Source organism: Hylaeus anthracinus, unplaced genomic scaffold (assembly GCF_026225885.1).
Source record: "Hylaeus anthracinus isolate JK02 unplaced genomic scaffold, UHH_iyHylAnth1.0_haploid 12002, whole genome shotgun sequence".
NCBI classification, from domain to species: domain Eukaryota; kingdom Metazoa; phylum Arthropoda; class Insecta; order Hymenoptera; family Colletidae; genus Hylaeus; species Hylaeus anthracinus.
Window position 1 is genome coordinate 5,381,732 of NW_026534349.1, and position 27,317 is coordinate 5,409,048.

A 27,317-nucleotide genomic window follows, 5' to 3' on the forward strand; every position below is an offset into this window, starting at 1 on the left:
TCTTAGAATCTTAGGATTTTAGAATTTTAGAGTTTTAGAATTTTAGAGTTTTAGAATTTTAGAATCTTAGAATCTTAGAATCTTAGAATCTAAAAATCTTCGAAGCTCAGAATACTAGAATCTTAGAATCTTCGAAGCTCAGAATCCTGGAATCTCAGAATGATTTTCCAAACAAACCAAAAAGTAATCCAAAGAATAAAGTTCCATGCATAAATATCTCGCTACGGTTGGAAAGCGGCTGTTAGTATACCGAAATTCGTGTCTCGCCAGGAACTTTCACGCGCACCTTGCGCAAGCGTCGCAGAAATACGTTAAAGCCAACGGGGGAAAGCCAACGGGGCAAAGAAGGGCCGAAGTCAGCGGGAGCTTGCGAAGCTTCCGCGGACGAAGAGAAACGGCCAGATTCAATCGGATTTCCAGCATAATTAATCGCGGCGCGCAGCGGGGCTGTAAAAATACACGCTCGCGCCGTCTTTCTCCCGCCGTATCTCCGGTCCCTTATGGTCTACGAGCGCGGTGGTATATCAGCATTAGAGCCGAGAAACACGTTCTCGGGTACTTGGCATTTGCCGAGGAAAAGGTGAACGTATGAAATCGTTCCTGCGCCGTGGCGACCGATCTCGACCAATCGGGGACCTTCGCGCGGAAACGAGGTGGGGCGATCGAAGGTGAGGACGATTAATCCTCCCGCGCCGAGTGATTATTTCGTAAGGCGAAGGACGATAAAGGTCGACTTCGACCGCATTCGCAATCGGTTGCAACCAACCGTGGCCTGCAGACGAGTCTGCCGATGCATCCTAACGGACCTCGATTTCCTTCCAACGACGACGATGAATAACTTTCAAATAGACTTATCGATAGTCGAAAACACCCTGTTGTAGGAGGAGAAATTAGCTTAGAAGAAATTAATTTATCGTTACTGGTATCAACAAAGCGAACACTCGCTTACCGTAAAGGAAGGAGAGAAAATTATTTGCGGGAAGGACTGCTCGAAAGGGTCCTACGTGGCTACGGCACTGGCGGTCATTGCCCTCGCCATGAGACAGCTGACTGCCACGCCGATCGCCAGTAGTACAAGTCACTAATTTCTGCTCCCACGCGCGTAGTGTCAATAATCAACGAATACTGTAATAAGCTCAGGTTTCAACGACAAACATCGCACCCCCTGGGAATGAGAAACTTTTACCACAAACGTTTCCGCCCGTGCAACACTACATTTTCGTGACCAAGATGATAAAATCTACCACGACAAATCGTCTCATCCTTCACATCTGCCTAATAATCGCAGTCGTGCGATTAGCAAATACAGTTTTAATACTACGACGAACACCTAGGTCTGTCGATATCTTCCACATCCCACGCGATTAGCCAAACGGTACGTTTTCGGTCCGATAGCCCTCGCAGATAAAATTGCAAAGGAACCCAGAGTCACGACTTTTAATCCACGGCAGGTCCTTGGAATTAATTGGCGACGAGTCTGTGCGATTTCTCGTCGTCGAGCAGAGACAGCAGATTATCTCGATAAAGTTGTCGTTTCACCCGCGAATGAAGGCTTGCGTCGTCAGCGGTATAACGACGAGATAATAATAGCTGGGCGCGATATACAAGGATCGATGTGTATAAACGTGCCCTGGTATGCTAGGGTTCAAACCGTTCTTGTATAAAATGTATCCGAACGTACGATTAACAATTTAGAGTGCACCATAGATAGCGTTGGTCGATTAAAAATTGGAGTAAGGTTTTATGGAGTGTATCCGTTCGAATGGCATAGAAAAGATATCGAACAAAAATATTAGTTGCTATTATAAATGTTACCAAATATCGAATACTATTGCAAAAAATAACGTGGCTCCAGAATTATAGCGTTTAAAGAGATAAGCGCTAGATATTTAAATTCATTTATCTCTAAGTCACCCGACTACTGTGCGGTAGAAATAAATGTGCGAAAGTGCCCCCCTCTAAAGATTCACATAAATTTCGCTACAATAAATTGGATGGCTTCAAAGTTTCACTGTCCGAAGAGCCGAGCGTGCCTGTATCTAAATTCATTTGTATCTGATCCTCCTAATCAACTCCTTTAAATCAACTTGATTCGCAAAAGCATTCCTTCCCCGCCACGAATCTAACAAGAGATCTCCGTGAAATTAGCGCTCCATTTGCAACAAGATTACTCCTAATGACTCCTGTTACATGATACACAAAGCGTCGGAGTTTCTAATTCCCCGTAACACCGTTACACCGCGACAGGAGATCGAAAAAAGATTTTTCAATGAAGAGATTTCTCGTTCCGTCGTTCGTCGACAGATAGGAGTCCCGTTCGACGCGGTTCCGAGGGAATTGATCGGTGAAACCTTTCGGTACGGTGACGCGAGAAAGCGCGACAATTAACGCGCCATTTTCGGATCAACGATCTCTCGCGGGTCTTTCACTATCGCATCCGCGATCGGCTTGGAACAACGCGCGCCGACTTTTACTTTCCGCTTCTGTCGTTCTGTCCTGTCTCGTCTCGTTACGCTCGATCGGGGATCCCCCAAAGCCGATCGGACTTCTGAAAAGAATCGTTTCGTGCGAGCGAACCGGCTTATCGAGACTGCGGGCGAATTGGAGCAGAGAACGATTGGGCGACACTCTCTGTTCGTCTCTGACCGAATTGACCACGAATAATACACACAACATGGATCGTCAGCTGTGTGTCTCCGCTTCTATTTTTTACATTTCAATTAACCCATTTTCGCATCACAGAAAAGTGGACAATTTTGTTCCAATCAGCGAAATTTGTCTCGATTGTATTTCAATGAATATACCGACGGGCGAATGATTCATTTCTCTTTTAAATAATGACGATAAAAGAGATGGAACGCGATTATTGCTGCTCCTTGGCAAAGATTCGAAATGGTAGATGAACGAAAGCACGTTCGACAATGTTTCTTTTTCTCGAACAACCGATAGAGGAGAAAATTGAACGCTAGCTACCGTTTGCTTTTCTCGTCCGCAGATACATACTTCTTCGAGGACGGATCCGAAGGAAGATCGTCTCCGAAAGAAGACAGTCACCGGGTGCTTCCTGTCCTTTGTGAAACGGTCGCGTCCATAAATCGCGAGCGGGGTCGTGAAATCTTTTACTGGCCGACCACCGCGGAGACGTCTGAAATAGACGCGAAAGTCGAGTCGAAGGGACCCGGGAGGCGAGAAGATCGACGGAACGAGGGATAAAGGAGGTGGAGGAGGGAGGATCCGAGGGGGGATCGCTGGTAAGTTACGATAATGGCGAGGCATCTGTAAGTTATGTCAGAATGACGGGGAAAGAAAGGATGGAAGGAAGAAACCGGCCCTCGCGAATAGACGAGATCGACGAAGAAGAGGAGGCAACGTTGAAGAGACGGAGCACGTGATGCCGCGATTGGCAGGTTCGAAGGTTGCAGGGGTGGATCTACCGTGAAATTAAACCAAGTCTCGGCTTCCGGATGAAGCAAGAGGCTTCCAGGAGTTCCCCGGTCCTTTGTTTCCTTAGTTAAGTTATTCGAGAGTGTGGATCGAAAGCTTTTTGGTCTCAGTCTTCGAGGATGGCGTAGTTTGTGCAAATAATACGCTCGCTAGATATAAATACAAAGTAAAATGAACGAAGAAAAAATGGTAACCGAATATATTATTCATGAAATCTTCAATGTAGAGCACCAAAGAGGGTTGCAAGCTCTGGTAGATACAAAAAATTCGGTATTTCGTAGATATATCGAGAACTATCGCGTTTACCGCGAAAATACTTATTACCAAAAGAAAAGACAAGGAAATTTGCCACGAATGTTGTCGGATGTCTTCTGTCCATATACTCGACAGTTTGCACGTGACGAAACGCGAAAGTTCCATTGACCGGGGCAAACGGCCACGTGACATTCCACGTGACACGACGGAGACAAAGGGCCGCGGGAGAAAGCGAGGAGGACAGAAGGACACCGAGAAGATATAGAGGACAGACGCACAGCGGGAGGGCCCTGCGACTTTGGAGAACTCATTTGCGAGAATCGTAAAACGATTACTGCCCGCTCGGCGGCGAGAGTCAAACAAGAAATTGCATAAAATCGCCGTCGGAGGGACCAGTAAAAAACACCGAGGAAGAGGATTCCTAGAGAGGGTGGGTGTTAAAGGAGAATTTTAACGCAAACGAAAACGCAGTTTTACGGTACAAGCGTCGTACTTGATACACCTATACATTTTTTTGGTAAAATATATTTAAAAATGACCGAAACGGAAGGTGCCCATAATACATCGACACGAAAAAGTATGCGTGCATTAAGTTCCACGGTTGCACTGTAAAATTCTCTTCGTAATCTGGATATAGGGAATCAAAATCCAGAATATGGATTCGAAGAAGCGTGGAAAACAATCACGACGTTCGCGCGGAGGATACGAGGCTCTCGTAAAGGGAAGACAGCCAAGAGAACGTTAAAAATGTCCGACCGCGAGATAAAGGAACGAGAGGACGCAGCGCGAGTGGAATGCGAAAGAGAGACTTGAAACGAGGTCGGAAAAGGCTGGACATTTTATTGCCGCCTTTCGAAATGAAACTACGAGATCTCTGGGATGCGGTGCAACCTTCCCGTACGCGTTGCGCATACTTAGATTCAGATTTATTCACAGACGAAGTTCCGATGATAACGATAATACCGCTCCAAACTTCGGAAAGAAAAGTTACAGGAAAAGATGATACAACTGCGGATGTTTATGTATTCGTGACAAGTGAATTATTTTAATTGTTGTTACTTGAAACGATTCACGTATGAATCGCTCTTTTCTTTTTGCCAAATGAAACACTCGGTAATAACATCACTTTTTAAATTCATTTTCCTATATTTCTAACGATATAAAATATAACAAAAAAAAAAAAAAAAAAAAAACTGGGCTAGATGTAGCCTAATGCATTTCACAGCGAGACTCGTGGGAGGAAGAAAAGAATGGAGCCAGCGCGAAGCCGTGGCAGAGGAAGTCTATAAAGAAGAAGAGAACTCCGCGTGGTCACGGACGCCGAAGAGCAATTAAAAGCAATTCCTCTTGGCTGTATATCATTCTTACGTGCACTACTGCCGCGACTAAGCCCATTAAAATCGACCTTCGACTCCACCCGCTGGCAACAACGGGATCCTGTTGTTCCTGTTGTTTTCGAGGCGGGCTCGCGTTCAACGTTCCATCGAGAGGAACGCCGCGATAACGCTTCGCCAACGAGACTGCGGGCGCAATACGCCGTTATTTAAAAGGCACATGCATCCCGGTAGGGGTAAAAATAGGTCGATCCTTTAGAGTCTTTTTAGGGAAAAATGGTAAACGTACACTTTCACAAGTTTTCACTTAGGTTTATACCTACAAACTTATGTAAACAAGCGTATATAGATGTTCATCGACCTAGAAACATCATCTACGATCAACTCTATTAAGGAACAATCTTAAATGTACCTCCTCGCCGTTCCTAGCCACGTTCATACCTAAACAATTACTCCTAAGTGTACAAACAAACAACAACTGGTCGCCAAAAACGCGAGCCAACACCCTACGATCGATCTTTATATAAATACGAATCGCGGTGTTCCTCTCTGCAGAGTATCGCAATGGCTCTCTATCGAGATAGAAGCGGTTAAAGTTGTTACACGTGCGCGTATGTCCGCGTGGAAACGAGCTTCTCGTGTGGGAGTGTGCACCGGCGTGCTATCGGCCGACTGGGATATAAATGGCGTATACCGGGAGTCATATCGATAAACTTTAATTGATTACATCTCGGCAGCGAAGCATCGGATTGCAAAATAGCGAAAGACCCGAACGAACGTTAACTCAAGCTGCGCGGAACACAATCCCGTTACTTATTCGGCATGAAAATTAATACAAAACATCGGGTAACGCGTTTTCTTATTGGAAGATGATTTACTCTTGCTTGCAATAAGAATGAAAAACAGTCAAACGAGGTTTTTAATCCGCCTAACCTCGAAGAGTTCACGCGTTAACGAAGAGGCTCGAAAGGAACGAGGGACGCGTTGAAACCGAGACCGCTGCTCGAACGACGCGAGAGCAAATTGAAAGAGAGAACGAAACGAGTGATAGAATGTTGGAGCAAATCACCGGATACCTAAGCGACTCGCATTAACTCGACCGTATCGCGCGAGCAACGGTGTCCTGTTCGCTCGGACGCCTTGTAAAATTCACCCTCGTTTGAATACGCCCATAAATCCCGAGGGGGTTGGATCGGGATTTCGCGGAATCGTAATCGTGTGACGAGCGAACGCGAATCGGCCACCAATCGTGTACCGGGGGAGGATGCGAGCAAACGAGGAAGAAGTACGAAGAAGTTTGCCGATACACGTGCGGGAGAATCTACGTATATGTATTTAAATTGTAGATAATCCTCGCTGTTATACCTCGAGGGATTCTCTGGCTTCGGGGGAGTCCATTTCTTCCTCCTTCTCCTCTTTACACGACTCTGTATGTCCGAGAAACGTGGAAAACACTGTTCTGTGAATGTGATATGAAATTTTCGTTTCTTTTACTATTAAATCGATTAAACATGGATCCTAATATACTTATATACGTTTAATATTTTTCCTTGAGAGAGTCGGTGTCCTAGGATGCTATTTCCCATTTTTGGCGACCATGTGTATATTTGCCCCGCACACTGATACGTAAATCTACAGGTGCGAGTAGCAACAATATCGATGGCCCTCTCTTCGAGTTTTATTTCCATTGGCGATACGTTTGCGCCAGGAGAGCTCCTGGGACGCTTCGTTACGCGGTCGCCAAGTGAAACCTGAAAACTGCCCCAGCCAGCTTCGCTTTCGAGTGGAATCGATCGATACGTCGACATTTCGCTAAGCCCACCTTTCTCTTCCCCTGCGAGCCTTTGTAATCTTTGCCGCGATTCAGCATAAATACGCAGAATTGGCGCGAATAATCGAAGCAAATTACGTTGGGAACACGTTTCCGAGGAAATATCGTATTGTCCTTCTGAATCCCTGCGAAACGAGCCGAGAGAAAACAGCGGCGGAGCTTCGAATCAATTTGAATTGGAAAGTTCGATTTGGACGCGATTTTACAACGATTCCGTCTAGCTTCAAACGGTTATTGAGAGGAGGAATAGTAACCCGCAAAATAGCAGGTGATAACTATAACCGTTTACTTGACGTACGGTTTCAAATTACGGAAGGATTTTCTATATTCTTATCATCGGGATACGAGAACTCGAATCCAAAACTGACCATTTGAGAGTTGTGTCGAGAGAGAGAACGGGACAAGGAGGGAGACGAAAGGAAAACTTTAAAGGGCATTCGAGGCAAGTAGCCGCAGGTGGTAAACCAATCAGCCGCGAGCGCATCGCACGTGCATTTATGCTGCACTCGGGCTTGCACAGTCTAATGCGTGTACGGCATCAAATGGGCGAATGTTTGCTGTCCACCGATCATTTCCTACCCTTTCCACTCGCGTCCGTCGTCTATTTAAACGGATTTTAAACATGGAAAATCACGCGCACAACAGCGTCATCCTCTAATCGATTAACGTCCGGACCGCGACTCGGATCCCCCTCTGCAAAAGCACCGCAATCCGAAACTGTATCCAGGTCACCGAAGGATCCCTTTTTCCATCGAAATCTTTCCCCTGCGTCCGAATGGCCAACATAAACTTCACGGAAACGCGATATAAATAACGCACGGTCCATTCCGCGGAGGTTCCGAATCTGAGATCCCCGAGGGGTCGGGGATCATAAAAATTGAAGTAGGTAGTCTGGAGTCGGAGCACGCGAGCGTTTCTCGCGAGTAGGTCGGTCGGTTTCCAGCTCACAGGTAATTACTGGTCGGTTGCGAGGCCGGTCGATGGGGCAATGGTTTCCATCGGACAGCTTCTCGAGCCTTTTGTTTCGGACTGGTCCCGAATCCTAGACTACAAGTGTATAGTCATGTGTGTAGAAGGCGATTAGGGTACCCCGAGCTCGGCACATTTCGGCAAGATCAATCGGGGGACCTTCTTTTCGCTTTTGGCGCGCCTTCACCTTCTCGTTCGACTAGAAGGTGCTTTATAGTCTCGGACAGAGACGAGCCAAGTTTGAAGTGTAACGGATAATCAGTGAAAATAGCTAGCTTGATATACCTTCAGTTTTGATCAGACAGTTATGATACTCGGTTCAACTAATAATTTGGTACCGAGTTTCTCTGCAAATAAATTCCCAAAAGGATTTCTGACGGTGTCAAAGCAATCTAACACCTTCGATCCGATAAAGCTCGACGGTTATCCACATGACGCGACGAGCGCACCTTTCCTGCTGAATCGCGACAAGGATATACCCAATTTCCGGCTGACGGAAGGATCCACCGCCGACTCCAAGCGAGATGGACGGGACACGAAGTCGCACATGTGCGGTTCGTGTCGTCGCGCGAATTTTTCACGCGTACACCCGATACGTGGATTACGGGAAGCCCTATCGTCGGCTAGCGACACGTAATTCCCAATGACATTCTGAATATCGCAAATTCGATTCAATCCGATTTACCGTCTGCCACTTCTTTCGTCGCTGTCTGCTCGATAACGATTTGATCTCGCGTGAAACGCTTCTGGCGACGAGAACCGAATCACGAAACAGTTTAATAGAAATAAAGAGATTCCCCAGACGGGTGTCTCGATCCTGGCGAGACACAATCGACGATCCTCGAACGTTTCGCGTCGCGCCAAGCATCGCGCCGCATCGATTCAGGCTGATTGACGTCATCGCGAAATTTCACGGCTTCCACACACACGCACGCATGTCGGAGCTGCCGATGAATATTGCTCAAATTGCTTCGAAAGGGCATAGGAACCCGAACCCCTGGAATTTTCACCCCCGGATGAAAGGGTGAAAATTCCCGCTGGCGTTCTCGAGCGAAAAATGGAGTAAAAGGTAAACTGGAGGCAAGTTTGGCGAACGATATCACCGTTACTGAAATAGCGATGATAAATAATATCGATATAAAAGCGAAGATATTGAAGATATTGAAGCATTGATATAGAAGCGAAAAGTTTAAAAAAAACTTTTTTTTTTTTAATCTAATCACTAAGGTATAGTTAGCCTTTTTTTTTTCATTGTTTCTAATGTTACTTATAGTTCGTACTATGAACTCTGGATGAGATCCATGCAGGATTACTTAACATGTCCCAGAACTCTCAGAGAAATGGAGAAACAGCCTTGTCGCAAGAAAGCGTATCGAATGGGATCGAATGGATAAATCTGAGCGATCGTAACGATCAGCTGGCCACGTAACTTTTGTTGTGTCGGCGTGTGAGTGTGTCAAGGCTGGGCATCGATACGTGACTGCACAAGTGCACGGATACACCGACCGCTTCCGCTGGCAATCCATTCGTTTAAATCTCAGGAGAGATTGTTACGGTGACGTCCATGTAGGACAACGATGCCATCAATTAAACAAATGGAAACAATATGGAGGAATACTAGACAACTCGACGATTTCCATTGCGATTCCTTTGATAGCAGTTGATCAGAATATCGTAAGGTTTGCCCTAATGAGTTCCAAATGGGGGCACTGAGACCATCGATTCGAAAAGATGAATAAAGCACAAGCGACTCGAAAATTTGCATTGCTCAAGGAATACAAGGAACACGAGGATCTTCGTTATATTCTCCCCCGTAACAGCTCACGATCGAAATTTACATTTCTGCCGCGCATCGGCCACAAGCGACGTGGGAGGAAGGTAAAGCCTGTTCGTAACTCCAACACGGATAAATCAGCGCTCGCGTCCTACCAAACGGAAGTGGTTAAACGCTCCGAGACCACCGCGCAAGCGGACGCGGTTTTAGAGCCTCGTGTCCTGCGAGAATCTCGGCGAGGATATCGCAGGATCGCCGCTGAAATCGCTGCTCGTCACGGATCACCGGTGCCAGGGGACGAAAAAGGAGAAGCAGGAAGTGTCCCGGCGGCGCTTTCGCGTCGAAACGGTTATTTCACGACGACGTAATTTCGCGATGCGGTTTTTTCTCGGGCCCGACCGATATGCCTTCCTAAACCGGTAACCACGTAATCTTATTAGCCGACTTTCTGAAATCCGACCAGGCCCCGTGCTCAATTTTTACATGCGTAGAAACGTTATATCACGTACCCCGGACGGGATCGTTTTCGCGGCTCTTTTTTCGTCAGGAAAATAACTAAGTACATTCGAGCTACCGAACGGACGAACAATGGCTGGACTGACGATCGCGAACCCATGGAGAACACAATCGTTTCGACTTCGACTCGGTACGAACAACCTCGTAGCGCGTACGTGATTTCTCTGCCAACAGGTTCCCTCTGCCACGGTGAATCACTCGTGACTCACGCGCGAATTCATACGCGAACCGAATCCCTGTTCCGTGATCTTTCAACGGCTCCAAGATTACGTTATCGCGGCCAGGTATCGTCCAAGTACAATTACACGCCTTGCTGTCGGATCGATCGTTCTTATTTTCAGTTCCTATTACTGGGGTGATTTGTAAATAATAACTTTCATTCCTTGATCTAATACAAACCACCACCGTTGGTCGTCGCTTGTTTCAAGGTATGGTCGTTTAGGAAACGAATTAAGAACAGCAAGGGACAATTATTATAGAGCGACTGTTCCGCGTGCAAGAATGTTCAACGGAGTTCGATCAATTAAGAGTTAACGAAGAAAGAAGAAACTCGGGTTGTTTCTCCGTCGCGACAACCGAAGGCGAGACCGGGATAGAAAATCTGGAGAAAGAGAAGGATGGAACGAGTGAAATCCGCTTTCTGCAATTAATCGCATCAAGGACGACTTTCCCAGGCCTCCGAGGAGATGTCGAGGGAAAATTCATCGGATCGAACGGCCGGTTGATCTCTTTAATTGAAATGCTTTAATTGGAGCTTTAGCCGAACACGAACAGCGAGCACAAAGAGAACGTAAAGAGGACCGAGGGGAACGTAAAAAATGAAGAAGAACGATCGAAGGAGTGTCGCGAGCAGTCGAAGCTTCTGTTTTGACGAAACAGAGGGAAAAAGAAAGTTTTTCCCAGACGGAGTCCACAGCGAGGAATTCCCGCGATAATTAGAACGCTTCATTTTTATCGGTCGCTCATCGGCGAGTATGATCTCGCGATGGGAACAAATTCGTCGCAACTTCCTGCGTCCGTGTCCGGGAACAATCGTCTCGCCGAACGAAATTCTGCAATTGGCCTGGAATATCCTCCAATTAATTAGCACAATGGAATCTCGACAATTGCAAGAAAACGCAACGACCCAATTTAAATCCGATGAAAGGGATTTATGTTCTTGTACTTTATCGGACACCGCTCGGCTGCTTTCTAAAGAAATTAATTCGGTGCCAGGCGTACGTTTCCAAGAGAGTAGGTGTAAAAATAAAATGTCGGAGCATATTCAGGTAATATATAAAATATTTCTATTTAAACTAAGATCACAAGTAAGTAAACGTAAGTACATAACATTAATTTCTACCGAGGATTTATCGATATATCGTGCATTTATCGAGGTAGTTCGAAATGGAACTCGTCTTACATAATTCATCCCCTATCCTGCGCCTATGATTGACCTTTTACGCAATCTTAAACGATCTGCTTCAGTCTCAAACGGAAGACTTCCACTTCCACTTTCACTTGTTGCTAAACGACCATCCATTCAACCTATCGATACACCGTGCACCGAACGAGCCTCGCGTGCAAGTATCGAGGTTGAGTTCATTGATGCTCTACATAGGATATATTGTGCCTGTGCATTTTTCATATTTACTTGTACTTTAGTACACCATGTATTTTTATTATTATCGCACAAAACATTATAATATGTGTACGTCTGGAATTCCCATAAGTGGATGAAGATCGTTAAGAAGCGCTAGTCCACCGAAAAAATTCGCCAACGAGCAATTCTCGCAATTCCTCGAGTAGTTTCCTATGTAAGTCGACGTTCGTCGATTGAGAGCGATCAGGCTACCAGCTTCGAGCACTCTCATCCTATATTTTTTCCCCACTTTCTATTCCCTTTTTCGGGGGAGGCCCACTTTCGGATCGCTCGCGATAAGCGACCACTTTCGTATGCAAAGACCCCGTCGCGATACTGTTATTGTTTCTAAACGAGCGTCCAGCCGCTGCGTGCCTCGGGAATTTAATCTTTCGTCGGAGAAAGGTTCCTCGTCGCGTGTCACCGATGAAACGTGAGGTGCCGAGAAGAGAATACGAATTTCTAACCACTTTAAACAATACCACCCCCCTCTCTCCTACCTATACTTACAACAAAAAGTGGTCGTGACGACTGCTTATCGCGTTTTTCAACATTCCTGCTGATCGTACCACTTGACCGCGGCTGCGACCGCAGCTGGCGAACGGAAAATCGTCGGAAAAAACAAAAACCGATGGTCGATTCGAAACAGTGGGAACACAGACGACCGCGAAGTGGAAGCTTCAAAATTAGCATTTCAATTTGTCCGCGCAGGTGTGTTCCGCAGGCTGCACCCGCGGCACCGACACCGATGACGATCGACGAGTCGTGTCGTGTTGCGTCGAGTCGAGTCGAGTCGAGTCGAGTCGTCAGCCGTGCGAGCACCTGACATTTTCAATGCAAAGCGTCCGCATACAATACTCGCGGTATAGCATTTACATATAACCCGCCTGCGCGGCTCCTATCCTATCTTATCTGCCTTTCTACACCGATGAACAAATGTTATTACATTGACGCACGACAACTGTCGATTATTTCTTCTTTTTGAGTTATTTTTCTTCCTCGACTCTGTCTCGAGCTTGCTTATTTCTTCATTTTCTATCTATTAACCTCACATTCAAATCGATCATAGTTCGTGTTGCGCGGTAAGTTAAAAACGATTTATTAGAACAGGTTTTCTTTTTTAACGGCACGGGGAATCGAACCCGGGACCCCTGGAGTGGCAGTCGAGGGCTTTCGCGCTGGACCATTCTGCACTCTATCATTCCTATTCTCATTTGACTGATTTTCGAAGACATTCGGTGCAGCACACCTTTGCAATTTACGATCAGGCGTCAGTGAACCGTGAAAAAAGTATCCAGAGATGTTACGGAATGATGCAAATGTCAACGCTGACTACTACCACCTACAGACATTCTTAGGAAATGAGGTGTCTCGTTTATGGCGTACGGAAAGATAGTTCGCATGCATGTCTACCCGAAGAAATTACGCTAGAAACATGTAACTTTCCCGTTTTGGCTAGTCGGGCCTCTTTCTTTAAGAATCTCGTAAAATAGATAAAAATTTCGAACAATTATCGGTAGACTGGGTTTTATGCATTTATGGCGTATAACAATATGATATATGTATTTGGCTGTCCCAAAAGTTTCTTTCGCTTTATTAATAAGTAATACATGCACAATATCTTATGTTTCATGTTACATTACTGAATCGTGCACGATTCATTTTGCTCCATTACTGTTACACCATCGATATCTATGAAATTTGATTGTCTATTTATATAAACACTGCCATGTAAGATAATTGAGTGCAACTCGCGAACGAAACTTTCGGGACAACCTAATATATATATATATGCTGAATATAATCTATTAATTAATATAATAATTTAATATTTCATGAATCATTGCGAAATTCATTGCTCTAATAAACGTCGATTTCTTATTTGTCGTTTATCATTCGAATTAGATTGCAATCATCCCTAACAAATTCCGCGCTACCACTTTTCCTTCTCTTTACGCGAGGAAACAGTATGTCCGCCATGTTCGCGCGGGAAAGAAATGCACGATGAACACGCACGCGAAGGGAAACGGTCCCGTAACAGATCGTTTCTGCGTGTGTCCGTTAGAGCATTAACACGCCGTAACATTTCAACGGACCAAACAAACGCGCCTCGTTACATTCCTCGTTAAACGAACGAGCTTTTATTGCCAACTACACACGTACTGTTATTGTTAACTGTACAAGGGGACGTAAAGCGTAACTAGATACACGTGGCGTGCATTTCCTCGAGAAAGTTTCGCAGTGAGTTTACCTTAACGCGCGTTGTGTGGTCTTCATTTCTGGCTGGTTCCCCGCAGATTCGTCCAAGCAGCTTCCCCTCAGCGTTGATCCATCGGTTCGTTTCGGTGTTCGAGGACACAATGGAGTAAAAGAAACGATGCACTGGCACAATTAGACACCGCGCACACCGCGGGAGTAAAGCTTCGGTTATTGCGAACCGATCAGCACCGAGTGACCACTTCACAACGTTATTTTCGCGCCTATTTCCCCGATGGTGTCGAATATCGGAACGACCAGCGTCAACGACAGCGCTATCCGGAATCGACAATGCGGCAACAATGAGAAACACTAACTATATGTATATATCGAATATCGATCACTTTGAACGATTCGTTTGTAATTCGTCGATAGAGGGTGGAAATCTTTCAGCGACAAAGTTAGACGATCGTTCTCGTTACCAGATTGTAAATTAGCCAGATCGTCGACGATAAGATGATAAATGTTATGTAGCTTCCATCGAGTACACAGCGGTAAGAGGCACGAATTGGATTAGTAGGACTCGCGACCGAGACACTTGGAGGTTAGGTCGAGTACGGAGAGAGCCACATAACCTCTCGCTCACCAACCAGATGATCCTGCAACCGTGGCGTCGACGTTGAATGCTTCCAAACCGTCGAAATACTCCTCTCTGTCGTTCATTTCATTCTTACGATGTCCGCCTCGACCCTTTGCACGCTTCAATAGCAATTGGCATAGCGGCGGTAACGGTTTACCCTCGAAACTCGCACGTGTTGCTGATTCGATTAATTCACTGACATCTGTCTTCTTCGCTCGCGAAATTGCTCTCGACCTTACTCCTCGACGTGCTCCGAAAATTGGAGCGGAGAAAATAAAACGACACGCGACTTGTCGCGAGCATCACGTTCGCGTGACAGGGTGCCGGATTCTGTCGTCGGAAATGGTTATTGTTGGCCCTTTTTTTTCTCGTTTCGTATACGGTAACGTTTCCTTGATTATCTTCGACGCGAAGATTCGGAGCCTTTCCTCGAGTCTTTTCGCTATCGAACCGAAAACTTCACCCGGAATCGGGTATCGCGTCCAACGCAAAAGCGTGCCACTTAACGAATGACCGATGCGTGCTTCCGACCGGCAAGACTGGTTTACACGATAAACACACGCGGCGAGTTCGCGAGAAATCGATTCGAGACTCGCGATACGAACAAAAAGTACCAAAGGTTCGGGCTGCTGTCTCGTGTCAGAAATTTTCTACTCCGATTTCGTAACCTCGATTATTTCCTACTTTCGCGACCGTTCCTCGCACATTTTTCACACTCTTTAGGTCGCTGTACTTTTTCGAACGATTACACGGAAGAGGGCCAAAGTCGTTAGTCGAAACGCCAGATGCGCTGTGCCCGCGTAATGATACACTTGTTTGTGTCGTTCGTTCGAAAACTACGTAGGCAACGATCCGCGCGAAATCTTCTTGGTATAAACACCTGCGGAACACCTAGAGCACCGAGACGTTACTTTGGAAAGGCCGAAAAACTTGGAATCGCGCGGCAGGTGCAAAAGATGCCGGTTTACACCGAGAAGCGAGCGACCACCACTCTTTGCAGGTCCCACCAACCAAGAGGTCCACCGTACGAGGACTGGTTTCACGAGACTCCCCGTGCTCGACCGGCCAGACTACTTCGAACGCGATAAAGGGAGAGGGAAACGCACACAGAAAGAGAGTGGGACGGCGGGAAGGGTGGCGCGGAAGGGGAGGACAGAGTGTGTGGAGAGCGGACTCGTGGAGTGTGGGTCCCGTTCTTCGGAGAGAGGCTTATTCCAGCGAGCGCGAGGAAGTACTGTTACTTAGACAGAGCCTTCGGGGCCCACAACGTGCTGCAAAACGCGATGCAGACCAGGACGAGGTGCATATAATTCCGGTGATGAAAAAACCCGACTGTTCCGTGACCGTCTTTTTCGCGAGGTGTCTCTCGCCAATCAAGCGTAACGAGATACGAACCGTGTTTATCGACAGAGTTGGTAACCGATTCGATTTACTCCGGTCTTTCCCTTTTCGACGGAGCTCAAGGATGCACTCGACGTACACCTGTGACGTACTCGTTTATTTTACGCTGTCGCAGTCGGTGATCGCCGTGGATGGATCCGGTATCGTCAATGTTTCGATAACTCCGGTTTCGTTCCAAGGTCCGCCTCGAGAAACTAGTCCCAATGGACGACAGATCCACCGCAACCGTTTTCGCCTTATCCGCGAAATTCGAACTCATGAAAGCCCTGTCGCGAGTTCACGCGCAACAGTCACGAGTCACGCGAAACGAATTGCACGGTACGAATGCACATTGCGTACAATGTAAACGCACGGAACGTGTACGCGTGCGTGGGCACACACGGACGAATCGCGTGTCCTCTTTCACCCTCTGTTTACTTGTGTGTCACGCAAGATTTCAGGGAAAACGTAGCTCGACATTCGCGCAGCCAACTGTCGCACCATAATCCCCGCTCGCACCAATGGAAATACATATCGGGTACAGTGATGTTTACGAATTCCTTTCTTGTTCAGCGCTCCTTTTCCCCGTTCAAGTGGAAGACAAAGTACGAAAGATACGCTTACCGCTCGGTGGTCGCGGCTCGACTGGACGACTGGCCGCCTCCGCGCTATTACCCGTCGCACTCACACCCGTACCGAGCGAATCAGCGCCCCCCGCCAACGTGCACTCGCCTCGGTATTTACGATGTATTGTTGTATCCGCAACGTTTCTTTACCTTTCTCAACTTGTTTACTTTAAACCGAGCAACGCTTTAAAAGGATCTCCGCGTTACACCGAATAATCTGTAATATAAAATCAATTTATTACTTATTTCCATGATCAAAAAGAGACGCGAATGAACCACTAACCGAGGTATTTTCTTGTCAACTCTGACGTCGCGTCGATTCCTGTCGCGTGCTTATCATATAGAGCGCATATACGTCGTATGTGAGTACAAATACTTCAACGACTGGGTGTAACCGGTTTCACTGATTTTTTCCCGAAAAGCCCTCGCGACGGTTTATAAAATTGTGCGCCCTTTGTCGTTTCATGACACGCGCGTATACTGCTGGAAAATACATCTAGATATAGAATACGCAGGCATGGTTTATATTTTAATAAACGCTTCAATCGTATCTTCGTATTCAAAGTAACGAATTACAGAATTTTTAGACTTGTTAAACGGCCGAAATGTTTATTAAAAAAGAAACTATCCATGTTTATTAGTTGTAGACATTGGACGACCCTGCGGGCGAAACAGCGGCCTACCTATTCGTCGATCCTGCGTAACAGGAATGGAGTTTTCAAAATTCCAACCGTACAATCGTCATGCACTGGATAATGTAAGGTGACACCAAGGCAGTCCAGTACGGAATCGAGATACAATACCAATATCACCGTGACCAAGCTCAGTCGAATGGACTCTCCTGACTTCGATATACCGTCAAACTAAAATTGATTTATACTGTTTACCCGCTAAATCCTTCGGAATGAAAAGCCTCGATACGGTAAAAACCCAAGGTAATGGAGCACGATCGCGTTGATAACAAAGTAGGAAGTCCGATTAAAATTAGTTCCAGCCAAGGAGCAAAGCGATTTCGTTTCCATTTCTACCGATGCATGAATTATTCCATTGCGATCGAGACACGCCATTTCTCCTTCCACGAGATTTTTTTCTTGCGGTGTTTCGATTAATCACAGCGCGAATTGAATAGCATTGTACCGAGAATGTTAATTACACGGAACTGTGCGATTCACCGACTTAATTGAATTCCCAGTCGACTTTCCCCGTTGGTAGCCGGTTGCTCTCGATCGGCGGGAACAGTTTCGACGTTTAAAGGGTGAGTTCCGAAGTAAGGAATTCTAATCGTCAGACTTCAGATCAACGGTGTGACTGAGGAAAAATTAAGAATTCTTTGCAAATAAATGGTAAGTTTACCTTAAAAAGGCACAGATTTCATTTCCGTATCTAATAATGTAAAATGTACTTGACGAAATTTCGATCATGCTCCCCTTTGGGAGACTCAATAATTTATGGTCCATGCGCAACACGAAACGCTAGAAGGGACAAAAAGGCCGTCCGTTGATCCGATAAGATAGAATAATGAAATTGCGTTTGACCATCATAAATCTCTGTCGAGCTCTACGCGTTGCATGATCCTTCGAAGGTGCAATATCAGTGCGACGGAGCCCAGGGAGGCGATCTTTTGAATCGCCGCTTAATAAATTGAGTCATTAGAGGCACAAGACAGAACGCATAACGAACGTAACGTTGTGGAGCAACTTGTAACAATAAAACCAGAACCCATCGTGTTTTTGCCATCTGCGACATGATGTACGAGTATATGTATAGTACACGCGGTATATTACTTTCTTTTGTAATTGTTTTATGTGCTTCGGTCGAGTTACAATTTTATGTACACGTATGCAAATCTATATTCAACATACATTATGTATATTTTTGAGGGGGTGTCACGTGTTCGTCCAACAGTCGGAAAAACAGGACTCAATCAAGATGGAGAGTGCTACCATCTGACAGCTGCCTCGAGTAACTAATCCTCGAGTTGGTCGATCAAAACGTACTCTATTTCGTGAAAATTGTAAATAACGAAAACCAGGTCTCGGTGTTTAATAAACATAGAGGGTAAGGATATGTGTTTGACTGTATTTGTAAAAGGATTTATGTTATTATGTTACATCTTTACATCATACAAATCTCGCACAAAACTATTATCACATACGGAGAATAATGAATTTATTTACATTTACATAAATTGATCTTAAATCTACATCAAGCATTAAGTTCACATCGCTCTTAACAACAGAGCTCCTTCGCTACATGTTTAGATGCAAGTGTTGAGCTGCAGCGATAATTTGACATCTTTGCAGTTCAAGCTTCTGTTCCTTCAACTTCAGAATACTCTTCTGGATCTCTAATTCGTTCTGCCTCATCGCCATCTCTTCTTTGTGCCTCTTCTCCTTGTTCTTCTCCGCGATCGCGAAGTTTTTCGACATCTCGTCGAAGAACTTCTCAAAGAGCACGTTCAAGGCTCCCGTTTGATCCAACTCCTCCGTTTTGTTGTTCGTCGAGGAGTTCGGCGTCGGCGCCGCCAGAGGGTCTTCGTGTTGTTGACGATCGGTCGTGGTGCTCTGCTCTTCTGTCGACGACGGTTTCGGTAATATGAACGTGTACTTTGCCGAGCCGGTTGCTAGCGGTAAATCGCTCTCTTCCAAATACATATGTCTCTTTTTCTCGTTGAAGATTTCGTCTAGCGCTCTTTTGTGCTCCCAGTGGCCGTAATGTCTCATTCTGCCCGGCTTCTTCAAACGTTCCCGAAACACAAGGTTCTTGTACTTACGTTCCAGTACGCGCCACTTGTTCTCGCACTTCTGCGGGCTGAAGTAAAATCCGTAATTTTGCATTTCGAGAGATATCATCTCAAACATTTCGCGCAAACTACGGATCTGCGTTGATTGCCCTACCATCGATCGATATTTTTTGTACTGGCTGATGAGACACGTAGTTGCCTTGCTGGTCCACAGATTCAAAGCGCCAACGTCGGCACTGGAAGGTATCGCCCCGTTACTGTCGAAAGCAGGGAAACCGTTCTCATGTTCCTCTTCGACGTAACACTGCATCGTCGGTTCCACCTTGATTTCCATTTGAGCGTCGACCTTTCCCCCTTTTGAAAATACATTTACATGTCAAAGTGGTTCGAACCAGTTTCGGTTGAATCGAGAGTAGCGATAGAATTAAATCGGGGAGACGAATTCACATAAATTAGGATATCGTGAGATAAGGTTATTAAAATATTACGCTGAAATGTTATCTATAGATATATCATAATAGAGATCAGGTTGGGAACTTGGAAGATTGGTAGAGTTATATATGGTTGAATATAGAGGCACAGAATGAATTTCTACACCTAGCAATCGAAAAATATTAAGGACGAGTAATTTACGGTATTCGTTTTTCCCGCGGAAATAGTTCGAGATACGATTAGGCGCTAACAGCGTGCCCACGCCCGTGCAACCTTCAAACACCATACCAGTAATGCGAATTTCAGACGTTTGAAGCTGTAGCGAATTCACGCAAAATGTAGCGCAATAATACAATCTGTCCATATTTGAGAACAGTTGCTTCTTACCTTTCTGTTCTGTAATATCTGCCATATTAGCGTGCCCTCGTAACGTAACCTCCGTTCCAATCTCCGAGAGAAGTCCGGCACGAGTGCCAATCTCGGTCGTGGCACGGTCTCGCAGGGGGCCGAAAAACCAATGGAAACTAGTTCCAAACCGGTTTCATCCTGGAACTGGTTCCGTACGCGTCGAGAACTGACGGCCATGTTACCCTCGTGTCTTTCGCAGACTCTAGATACATGTTAGAATATGCATCTTCAAACTAATCATATCGTACATGTTTGGAACATATTCGACGGTAAACTAATTCGTGTATCCTTTTTGCTGTGTTCTATGAAGATATAAGTTGATGTAAACTATTTCTGAGGGGATAGCAATCGTTGAATTATGAAAAAGATGCATAGTTGCATAATAAATAATTTCTGTAGTAGTTCGTCAATTGATTATACGGACTGCGCATCGAAGTATAATTTATGTTATTGCCGAGAAGAAAGAATCGTTGCAAAACCAATGAACCACTTTGAGGCAATTTACAATCGAGTTTCATACGAAGGAAAATATTCTTAAAGCTGCATTCCAGATTTGCTGATAACGCATGTGTGTTGCATTGCACGTTAGATCATGCTAAACAGTTGCATAACTTGCTATGCCTTCCATCTAATGGGTCGTAGTCATTTCGATACTTACGACGATCTCATATATAATTATACATGTTTGTACACATTCGTACAATTACAATTTCATTGCATCAGACCTTTCACCGTTTGTGACGATAATTATCGACCGCTGTGAATCGTTCGATGATAACGAGCGCTCCAGTCGATATACTGGAGAACGATCCACCTTCGATGGTAGCGCAGTTACGCGATCTCGGTAAGGCATTGATTTCGATACCCGATGATTTACTTTCCCTTCGAGGAGAAGAATTGCAACGTTCGAATCGATTGATTGTTTCGCAACAGGTCTGTCGCCCCTGGCGATCAATAAAGAATTCATCGTGACAATACGTCTAAGTCTATTCACCGTGATTACTGTCGAGCGATACTGGACAGGAGGAAACGTCACGAGTGCTCGGGATTCCTCGTTTTGGGTCATCGTTCGTTCCGATTCTCAGATACGTCCTGTTTCTATCATACTCGTTATTATCGTCCACCGGATGCGCTTCCCCCTCGTTCTAAATGTGCTCAACACGTGTTACCCTTTTTTCACCGAGTCCGTTTACCGATAAAGGACGCGGTAAATTTTCGTTCGCCCAACGGACTATACAACAGTTTTATTAAAAAAGCATCACGAATTCTCTCTTTTCAGTCATTAAACAAACAAGAGCGTAGTAGTGTTTTTTTTTTTCGTTTAATACTTTTCTGTACCGTCATCCCTTCCTACTTCGTATTTCCCGCTCCCCAGGAGTCGAGGTCCCGATCGCGATGTACCTTTGAACCCCCAGGTGTGCGATTTTCGATATTGGTTTGAGGCATTCGATAGGAGCGGCTCGGTCCATGACGTGACGTCACGGTGGCGGAGCGAGCAGTCGCAAAGCGAAAAGAGGGCCGTTGGTGGGGCGAGGAGAGGGAGAAAGAGAGAGGATAGGTTCGGATGGGTTTCGGCGTTGTTGCGACGCAAGGGGGCTGGTGCATAGGGGACGGAAGAGGGAGAGAGACACGAGTCAGTGACGACCAGACAGGGGCAGGAGCTGAGTGCGAGCGAACGAGCGAGGACGGCCGTGCGCTCGCCTTTCGTCGGCGTTTCGTGTGGGTGCGCGGTGTGAGTGCGTGCGCGAGTGCGTGCTCACGAGAGTTGGTACTTTCGATTTCCAGCGATTGGCGAGCCTTTTGCTTCGCCGGCCACCACGCTGCACCAGGAAGCGGACACGATAGTTAACCATGGAGTGAAATAGTACGTGTACGGTGCGCCGAGAATTACAGCGTTCCCGTCCTGTCAGTTCTGCGCGCGGTGTGTACGGTACGAGTGCGTGTGTGTTCCTTGACGGAACAGGTGCCTTTTTCGATTTTTTTTCTTTTTCTTTCGATTACACGTCCCCGTCGAATTTGACTCGCGGTTTCGTATCTTATCGACCCGCCGTAGAATGACCGATTTCGCGATTCCCGGCGAGCGACCGTCCAACGATCGCATCATTCCGTATCACAAGAAACTCGAAAAATGAGATAAACGTGCGTTACGTTAACACCGCGCGCGTATACGTTGCGTTGTAAACATCGATTTTCTTGCTATCGGTTGGCAGCTGCTCGAATCCGCGATCGCGGGATGAATTCTCGTGCGAGCACGATGGAAACCTTGCGTCGCGTCCAGGGCCGGCTTTAGGGTAAGACGGATAGGGATAAGGCAACCTTGCTCCCCCTCCCTCTTAACGAAATACGCGAGACAAATGTTTGAGAAATAATCGAGGACTAATTCGAAGACATATTTTCGACAATCTTTCTTTGTTTGGTCATTCGTTGTACTTGTTTTATAGTTTACCTTACTATATACCTCAGTTTTGTTTTTGTTGGTCATTGATTATATGTAACTCTTCTAGTCTCGCATAAATTGAAAAACTATTTTAACATTCCGTTAAAAGTGTCTTGAATTTTACGCGAAAGAATCGTATCTAAAGGACAGTAGCTACATATACCGTAGTCGATTAGTCGTCGATTTTCTGAACTAACAATCGGACGGAGTAACGAGGACTAATCTGATAGAACAAAAATTGCTAATCGCGCCCTAAGGGCTCCGCGTACCTTCGAGCCGACACTGGTCGCGTCTAATCGAGAGATATATATGTTACGTCCCGACAGCGACAGAATCGGTGAACGAACCGCGAGGGGAGGACTGCTCGTGGAGAATCGGCCCCACGTTTGCGAACGCGCCCATCGCGCGTCCAAGATGGCTACCGCCAGCAACGCGACGGCCAGCGCCGGCGAAACGGGCGGCAACAACGTCGTGCCACAGTGGAAAAGGGACTTGATTCAGCGACGCAGGCAACAGAACAAAGTTCTCGCGAGTAACGGAGCGAGCGTGAAGCTGTGCTCAGCGGTGATTGGATCGTCCGCGACCACGGAATCGGTCGACACGTTCTGCGGTCAGGAGCAGTGCGGTACCGTGAATTTATCGTCTAGACAGCGTTCGACGTCCGTCGGAGAGGACACACGTGTCAACAGTGCCGCGAATACCTCGTCCGGTAGCATAATCGGTGGCGGTGGAAGCGCCATAGCCGGTGTCGTTGTGTCGTCTTCGCCGTTTTTCTCGAGAGGACCGGCCAGTGGCGCCACTGTCGCCAGCGGAGCAACCGCCGCTAATAACCAAGCCTCGACAGTCGCGTGCAACATGCGTCTCGAGGCGGATCTATCGCTCTGCTCTGACTCGGAGGATGTCGCGAACGGGACGCTGAACAAATCCTCGACGACGGACATGGAACGGAAATCGGAACACGGTGACGCCTCCGAGAACGACGATCCGAAAGGGGGCGATCAATTAACCGGATTCGACGAACACCGATCCACCTGTAGGAACAACAACAAGACGGAGAGAGTTCTGGCGGAGCTATCGTTATCAAAGGTGGAAATGTCAAGGAACAGAGCGGGTAGCGAGGACGGGGAGAGCGATAGCTCGGAGGAATTACAGTACGGACCTGGAATAGTGAACAAATTGAAGAGTAAGTACCTTAACCTCGCGTTGAGGGAGATGAACAAGAGTCGCATGACAGTGCAACGTTTCCGACGCGCAGCGAGCCTCGAGGATTTGCTCGACTGCGACGACGAGCCTGGCGAAAAGAGCGCGAGAAAGTACGCGAAACGAACGACGACCGGTACCAGCGCGAGAACCGATCGGTACAGGAATGCTTCGCGTGGCAATGAATCGATGAAACGAGCGCGAAGCGTGGAGACTTTGATGAGGTGCAACGGAACCGAGGAACCAGGGGCAGGTCATGTCAGATTGCCGACGAACGGGCTCAAGCAGGAATTGGCCAACGATCACATCATCCTTATAGATCGAACCACTGTAAAAATCGAGAGTCGACTCGGCGAATTGGACAGGCCAAAGCCAGTGAACAAGCCCAAGAGGATCAAACCGTTGCTGGCGGAGACCGAGAGGCCCCCGCCGGATCTAGTCAAGACCACCATGAGGATCTTCGAGGGCTCCGCGAAGAAGCTTCGACCTAGAGGCGAGGTCGCCGCCAAGGTCGCCACGTTCAAGACCATCAACGATACTTTTAAGGCTCAAGCGCAGAAGAAGGTCATGGCGAAACCCCCCGTCCAGCCGAAGCCTTTCGTCAACGGCAACACGAGGCCAGCTCTCAGCTCGCCGAAGAAGATCGTCCTCCCTCAGAAACCTACCGCGGAGTTGATCGAGACTCAGGTAGGCCAGGAAGAGTACCACATAGACGGGGTGATCACGGATCCCATCGTTCAGTCCGTGTCCTCTGTGGTCAGCAAGTTTCAGCAGATCGAGAAGTCCCACTCGCCGTCGCCTTCCCCCGAGCCCTCCTTCAAGCTCAAGTTCTCCCCTGCGGCCAGTCCAGAACCCTCGCTGAGCAAATTGAAATCCTCCTTGGAGATCAACGTCAAGTCGCCGCCCGTAACGCCCGTTCTCTCGCCTAGAATACTCTCTCCGAGGCTGCAGAGTCCATCTTCCCCGATGAAGGATCCGGGCTTCAGACAGCACGTGCACAGCCCCCCGTCTCCCGCTAAAGACAGACAGAATTCCAGTCCTGTTCACCACAAGCCATCCTCGAGTCCCAGCAGGGAGTTGCTCAAGCAAATGTCCTCTCCAGAACTCACGAAACCACCTCGACCGCCGACGGAAGACACGCCGAACAATACCGAACATCCTAGACAACAGGTGCCCGAGAGAATACCTAGTCCAATCAATACAGAGACGATCGACGAGCTAATGTCGTCCACGGAGGATGCCGTACTCCCTGAAGATAATAATGATGTTATGCAGGAGGAAGAGGACGTGGATGCACCGACTGCCATTACGAAAACCATTTCCAAAGCTGCCCTGGAGAATATCGCGAGAACCGGGGTCACCATGCAGTTCAGTTTCAACGATAAACCGAGCATGGAGAAGAGCTATCTGCCAGGGTATAAACAAAACGGACAAAAGCCAGCAGAAGAGCAACCGTTGGAAGTTTGCGCCGAGACCAAGTCTGTGGAATCCAGGGGCAAGTCGTTTTTGTCGGGGGATGGTTCCGTGAACGGTGGCACGGATCAGGAAGCTGTCTCCAGGTTGCAGGAGAGATTAGAGCCGGAGGTGAGCTTGTCCAAGTGCGATAGAAAGATGGACGAGCACAAGGAAGAGGTCGAGGTTAAGCCGAACGTCGAGAGCAAACCTATCGGTGCTATCTGCAGCCTGGGACTGATCAAGACCACGACCACCTCGTATCCTCAGAGCAACGAGTCAAAGATCAGGTGTCCGAAGAGTACGGAGTCTCCTCCTCAGAAGCAGATCGGTATCATCAGGCCGCTGGTGTCCACGAAGACCCAACATCTTCAGCAAAATCTGAGCAATAGAGAGCTGGAAAAGAATCTTATTAATCGCGTGAAAAGCATAGAGCAGCCTACTAAAGTAGTGGTCAGTTTGAAGAGCAGCGCCGACGAGATTCAACCTCCGAAGAAAGCTGGCTCGGGGGGCGGTGGACTTTGGGAAACGAAACCGTGGAATCAACAAAACAACACCATGGTGTTCAACTTCAGTAACCGAAAGGACGTGCCCGACTACATAGAGAACGACGGACTTATTATCAAGAGGAAACGGGAGAAGACGAAGGTGAGTCATTGGTCACTTTTTATCTTGGTTTGGTCACCGGAGCGAGGCGATTATCCGGCTTGTTGAGCGCGATACGGCGGATTCTTTTATCGGATCCGTGTTCTTTCAGAGATCAAATGACGCTGGTATGTCGCTACAAACCTAACTAGTTCAAGTCTTGCAGCGCGTGTTTGGTCTGAGAATAATTGTAGGCCGAGTTAGGTCCTGGACTTATATATCGACGGAATTTTATCCAAGAATGAATCGAATGAGTCATTACGATTTAAATTACAATTTTTTACTCGCAAGTCATCGATAAATATTTTCTCCAAGTAACAATTATCCGAAGATAAGCTTTTGAGATAAGATATATAGAATATTACGAGTATCACTGCACATAGCTGGCGCGTATGTTCATAGAAGACTGATTTTTGTATACAGAGGCTCGCCTTTTCCAACAGTAACTATATCGTACTATCGCAATCTCGGCAATCGATGATCCTGTCACGAATACTTTTCAGTCTATCGAATTCCATGGAAATTCTTGTATCAATGGAATACGTAATCCGTGACACATTGGCAATTCTCATTCATGAAAATCTAACCAATTGCGCGCATTGCTCGCGGAATTCGCCGTTTCACGCGCAACGGTCTACATAATACTTTCTATCGATGTTTCAACTTTTCGCGGGTGAGACTAATCATTTCAAAAGTACAAACATACATACGTTTTGCTTCTCACATTCGAAACGAGTATTCCACCCTGTGTAATCTACAAAATTTACTCTATTTAGGATAAACATGTAGGTAGCGATAAAGATAGTAAATCTAGCAGCAATCGCGAGTCTAATTATGGCCTTCGTCCCAGGTGCATCCTCGAAGGTGCAATTTAGAAAATTCCCCGATTGCGTGAGACGGTTTTAAATCGTATCAAACGTACGAAAATGATCGCAAGAAGTCCCATCGAGAGATCGATTCCGAGCAAGTTAACGCTGGAACTTAACAGTCCGTGATTTGGATGCAAGAAGTTCGCGAATCGATACGGTTCAATAGGAGCCTGGTACGAGGCAACTTTCTTTTCGTAGGTATACATAATTCAAGCACATTTCACTTTCTTTAATATCGTGCGTTAAACAAAAGCATCCCGGCTGGAACAATACGTGGCCGAGCGACAGGCACACGCGGAATTTTAAAGCGACGCCCGAGCATTCGAGGCACGCGTTTAAGCAACACTCGGTATTTATTTGTTTTCCATTCCATCGTCGAGCGCAGTATGACGCGTTTAAACTGTCGTAAACTTGCTCGAACAGCTGATGTCCCAACCGAAACGGTGACACGTTCTCGGGCGACGAATATAACTCGCTCGCGTTCGATCGCCAAACTCGAACGGGTTTCGAAGCTACCTACGACCGAAACCGAACTTTCGAGTTTC

At 46.7% G+C, this 27,317-nt stretch overlaps 3 protein-coding genes across 5 annotated transcripts in view; 1 reads left to right on the forward strand and 2 right to left on the reverse strand.

Moving 5' to 3' along the window:
• LOC128891998 (uncharacterized) overlaps nucleotides 1-16,544 on the reverse strand; it is a 74,439-nt gene extending 57,895 nt beyond the window's left edge. The window contains exon 1 of the mRNA XM_054152024.1: nucleotides 13,996-16,544. Within this exon, the coding sequence (XP_054007999.1) occupies nucleotides 13,996-14,021 (26 nt within the window). The 5' untranslated portion in view covers nucleotides 14,022-16,544. The remainder of the gene's footprint in view (nucleotides 1-13,995) is intronic.
• Nucleotides 16,545-18,682: 2,138 nt separating this feature from the next.
• Nucleotides 18,683-20,892, reverse strand: LOC128891999 (uncharacterized). Its single transcript, XM_054152026.1, has 2 exons — nucleotides 20,149-20,892; nucleotides 18,683-19,683 (listed from the first exon to the last, which is right to left on the reverse strand). Exons 1-2 carry the CDS (start codon nucleotides 20,171-20,173, stop codon nucleotides 18,836-18,838), a joined length of 873 nt encoding a protein of 290 aa, XP_054008001.1. The 5' UTR covers nucleotides 20,174-20,892; the 3' UTR covers nucleotides 18,683-18,835.
• An 891-nt stretch (nucleotides 20,893-21,783) lies between these two features.
• LOC128891993 (uncharacterized) overlaps nucleotides 21,784-27,317 on the forward strand; it is a 28,970-nt gene continuing 23,436 nt past the window's right edge. Inside the window, exons 1-2 of one of the 3 annotated variants that reach the window (XM_054152018.1) lie at nucleotides 21,784-22,460; nucleotides 22,933-25,906. In XM_054152018.1, the coding sequence (XP_054007993.1) occupies nucleotides 23,021-25,906 (2,886 nt within the window). In that variant the 5' untranslated portion in view covers nucleotides 21,784-22,460; nucleotides 22,933-23,020. The remainder of the gene's footprint in view (nucleotides 22,461-22,932; nucleotides 25,907-27,317) is intronic. The other 2 variants (XM_054152016.1, XM_054152017.1) reach the window with 2 other exon arrangements.

Coding starts and splice junctions, on each gene's coding strand:
- LOC128891999 (XM_054152026.1), bottom strand. CDS start 20,173: ATGGCAGATATTACAGAACAGAAAG. Junction 19,684..20,148: donor AGATATTACAGAACAGAAAG/GTAAGAAGCAAC, acceptor TATTTTCAAAAG/GGGGAAAGGTCGACGCTCAA.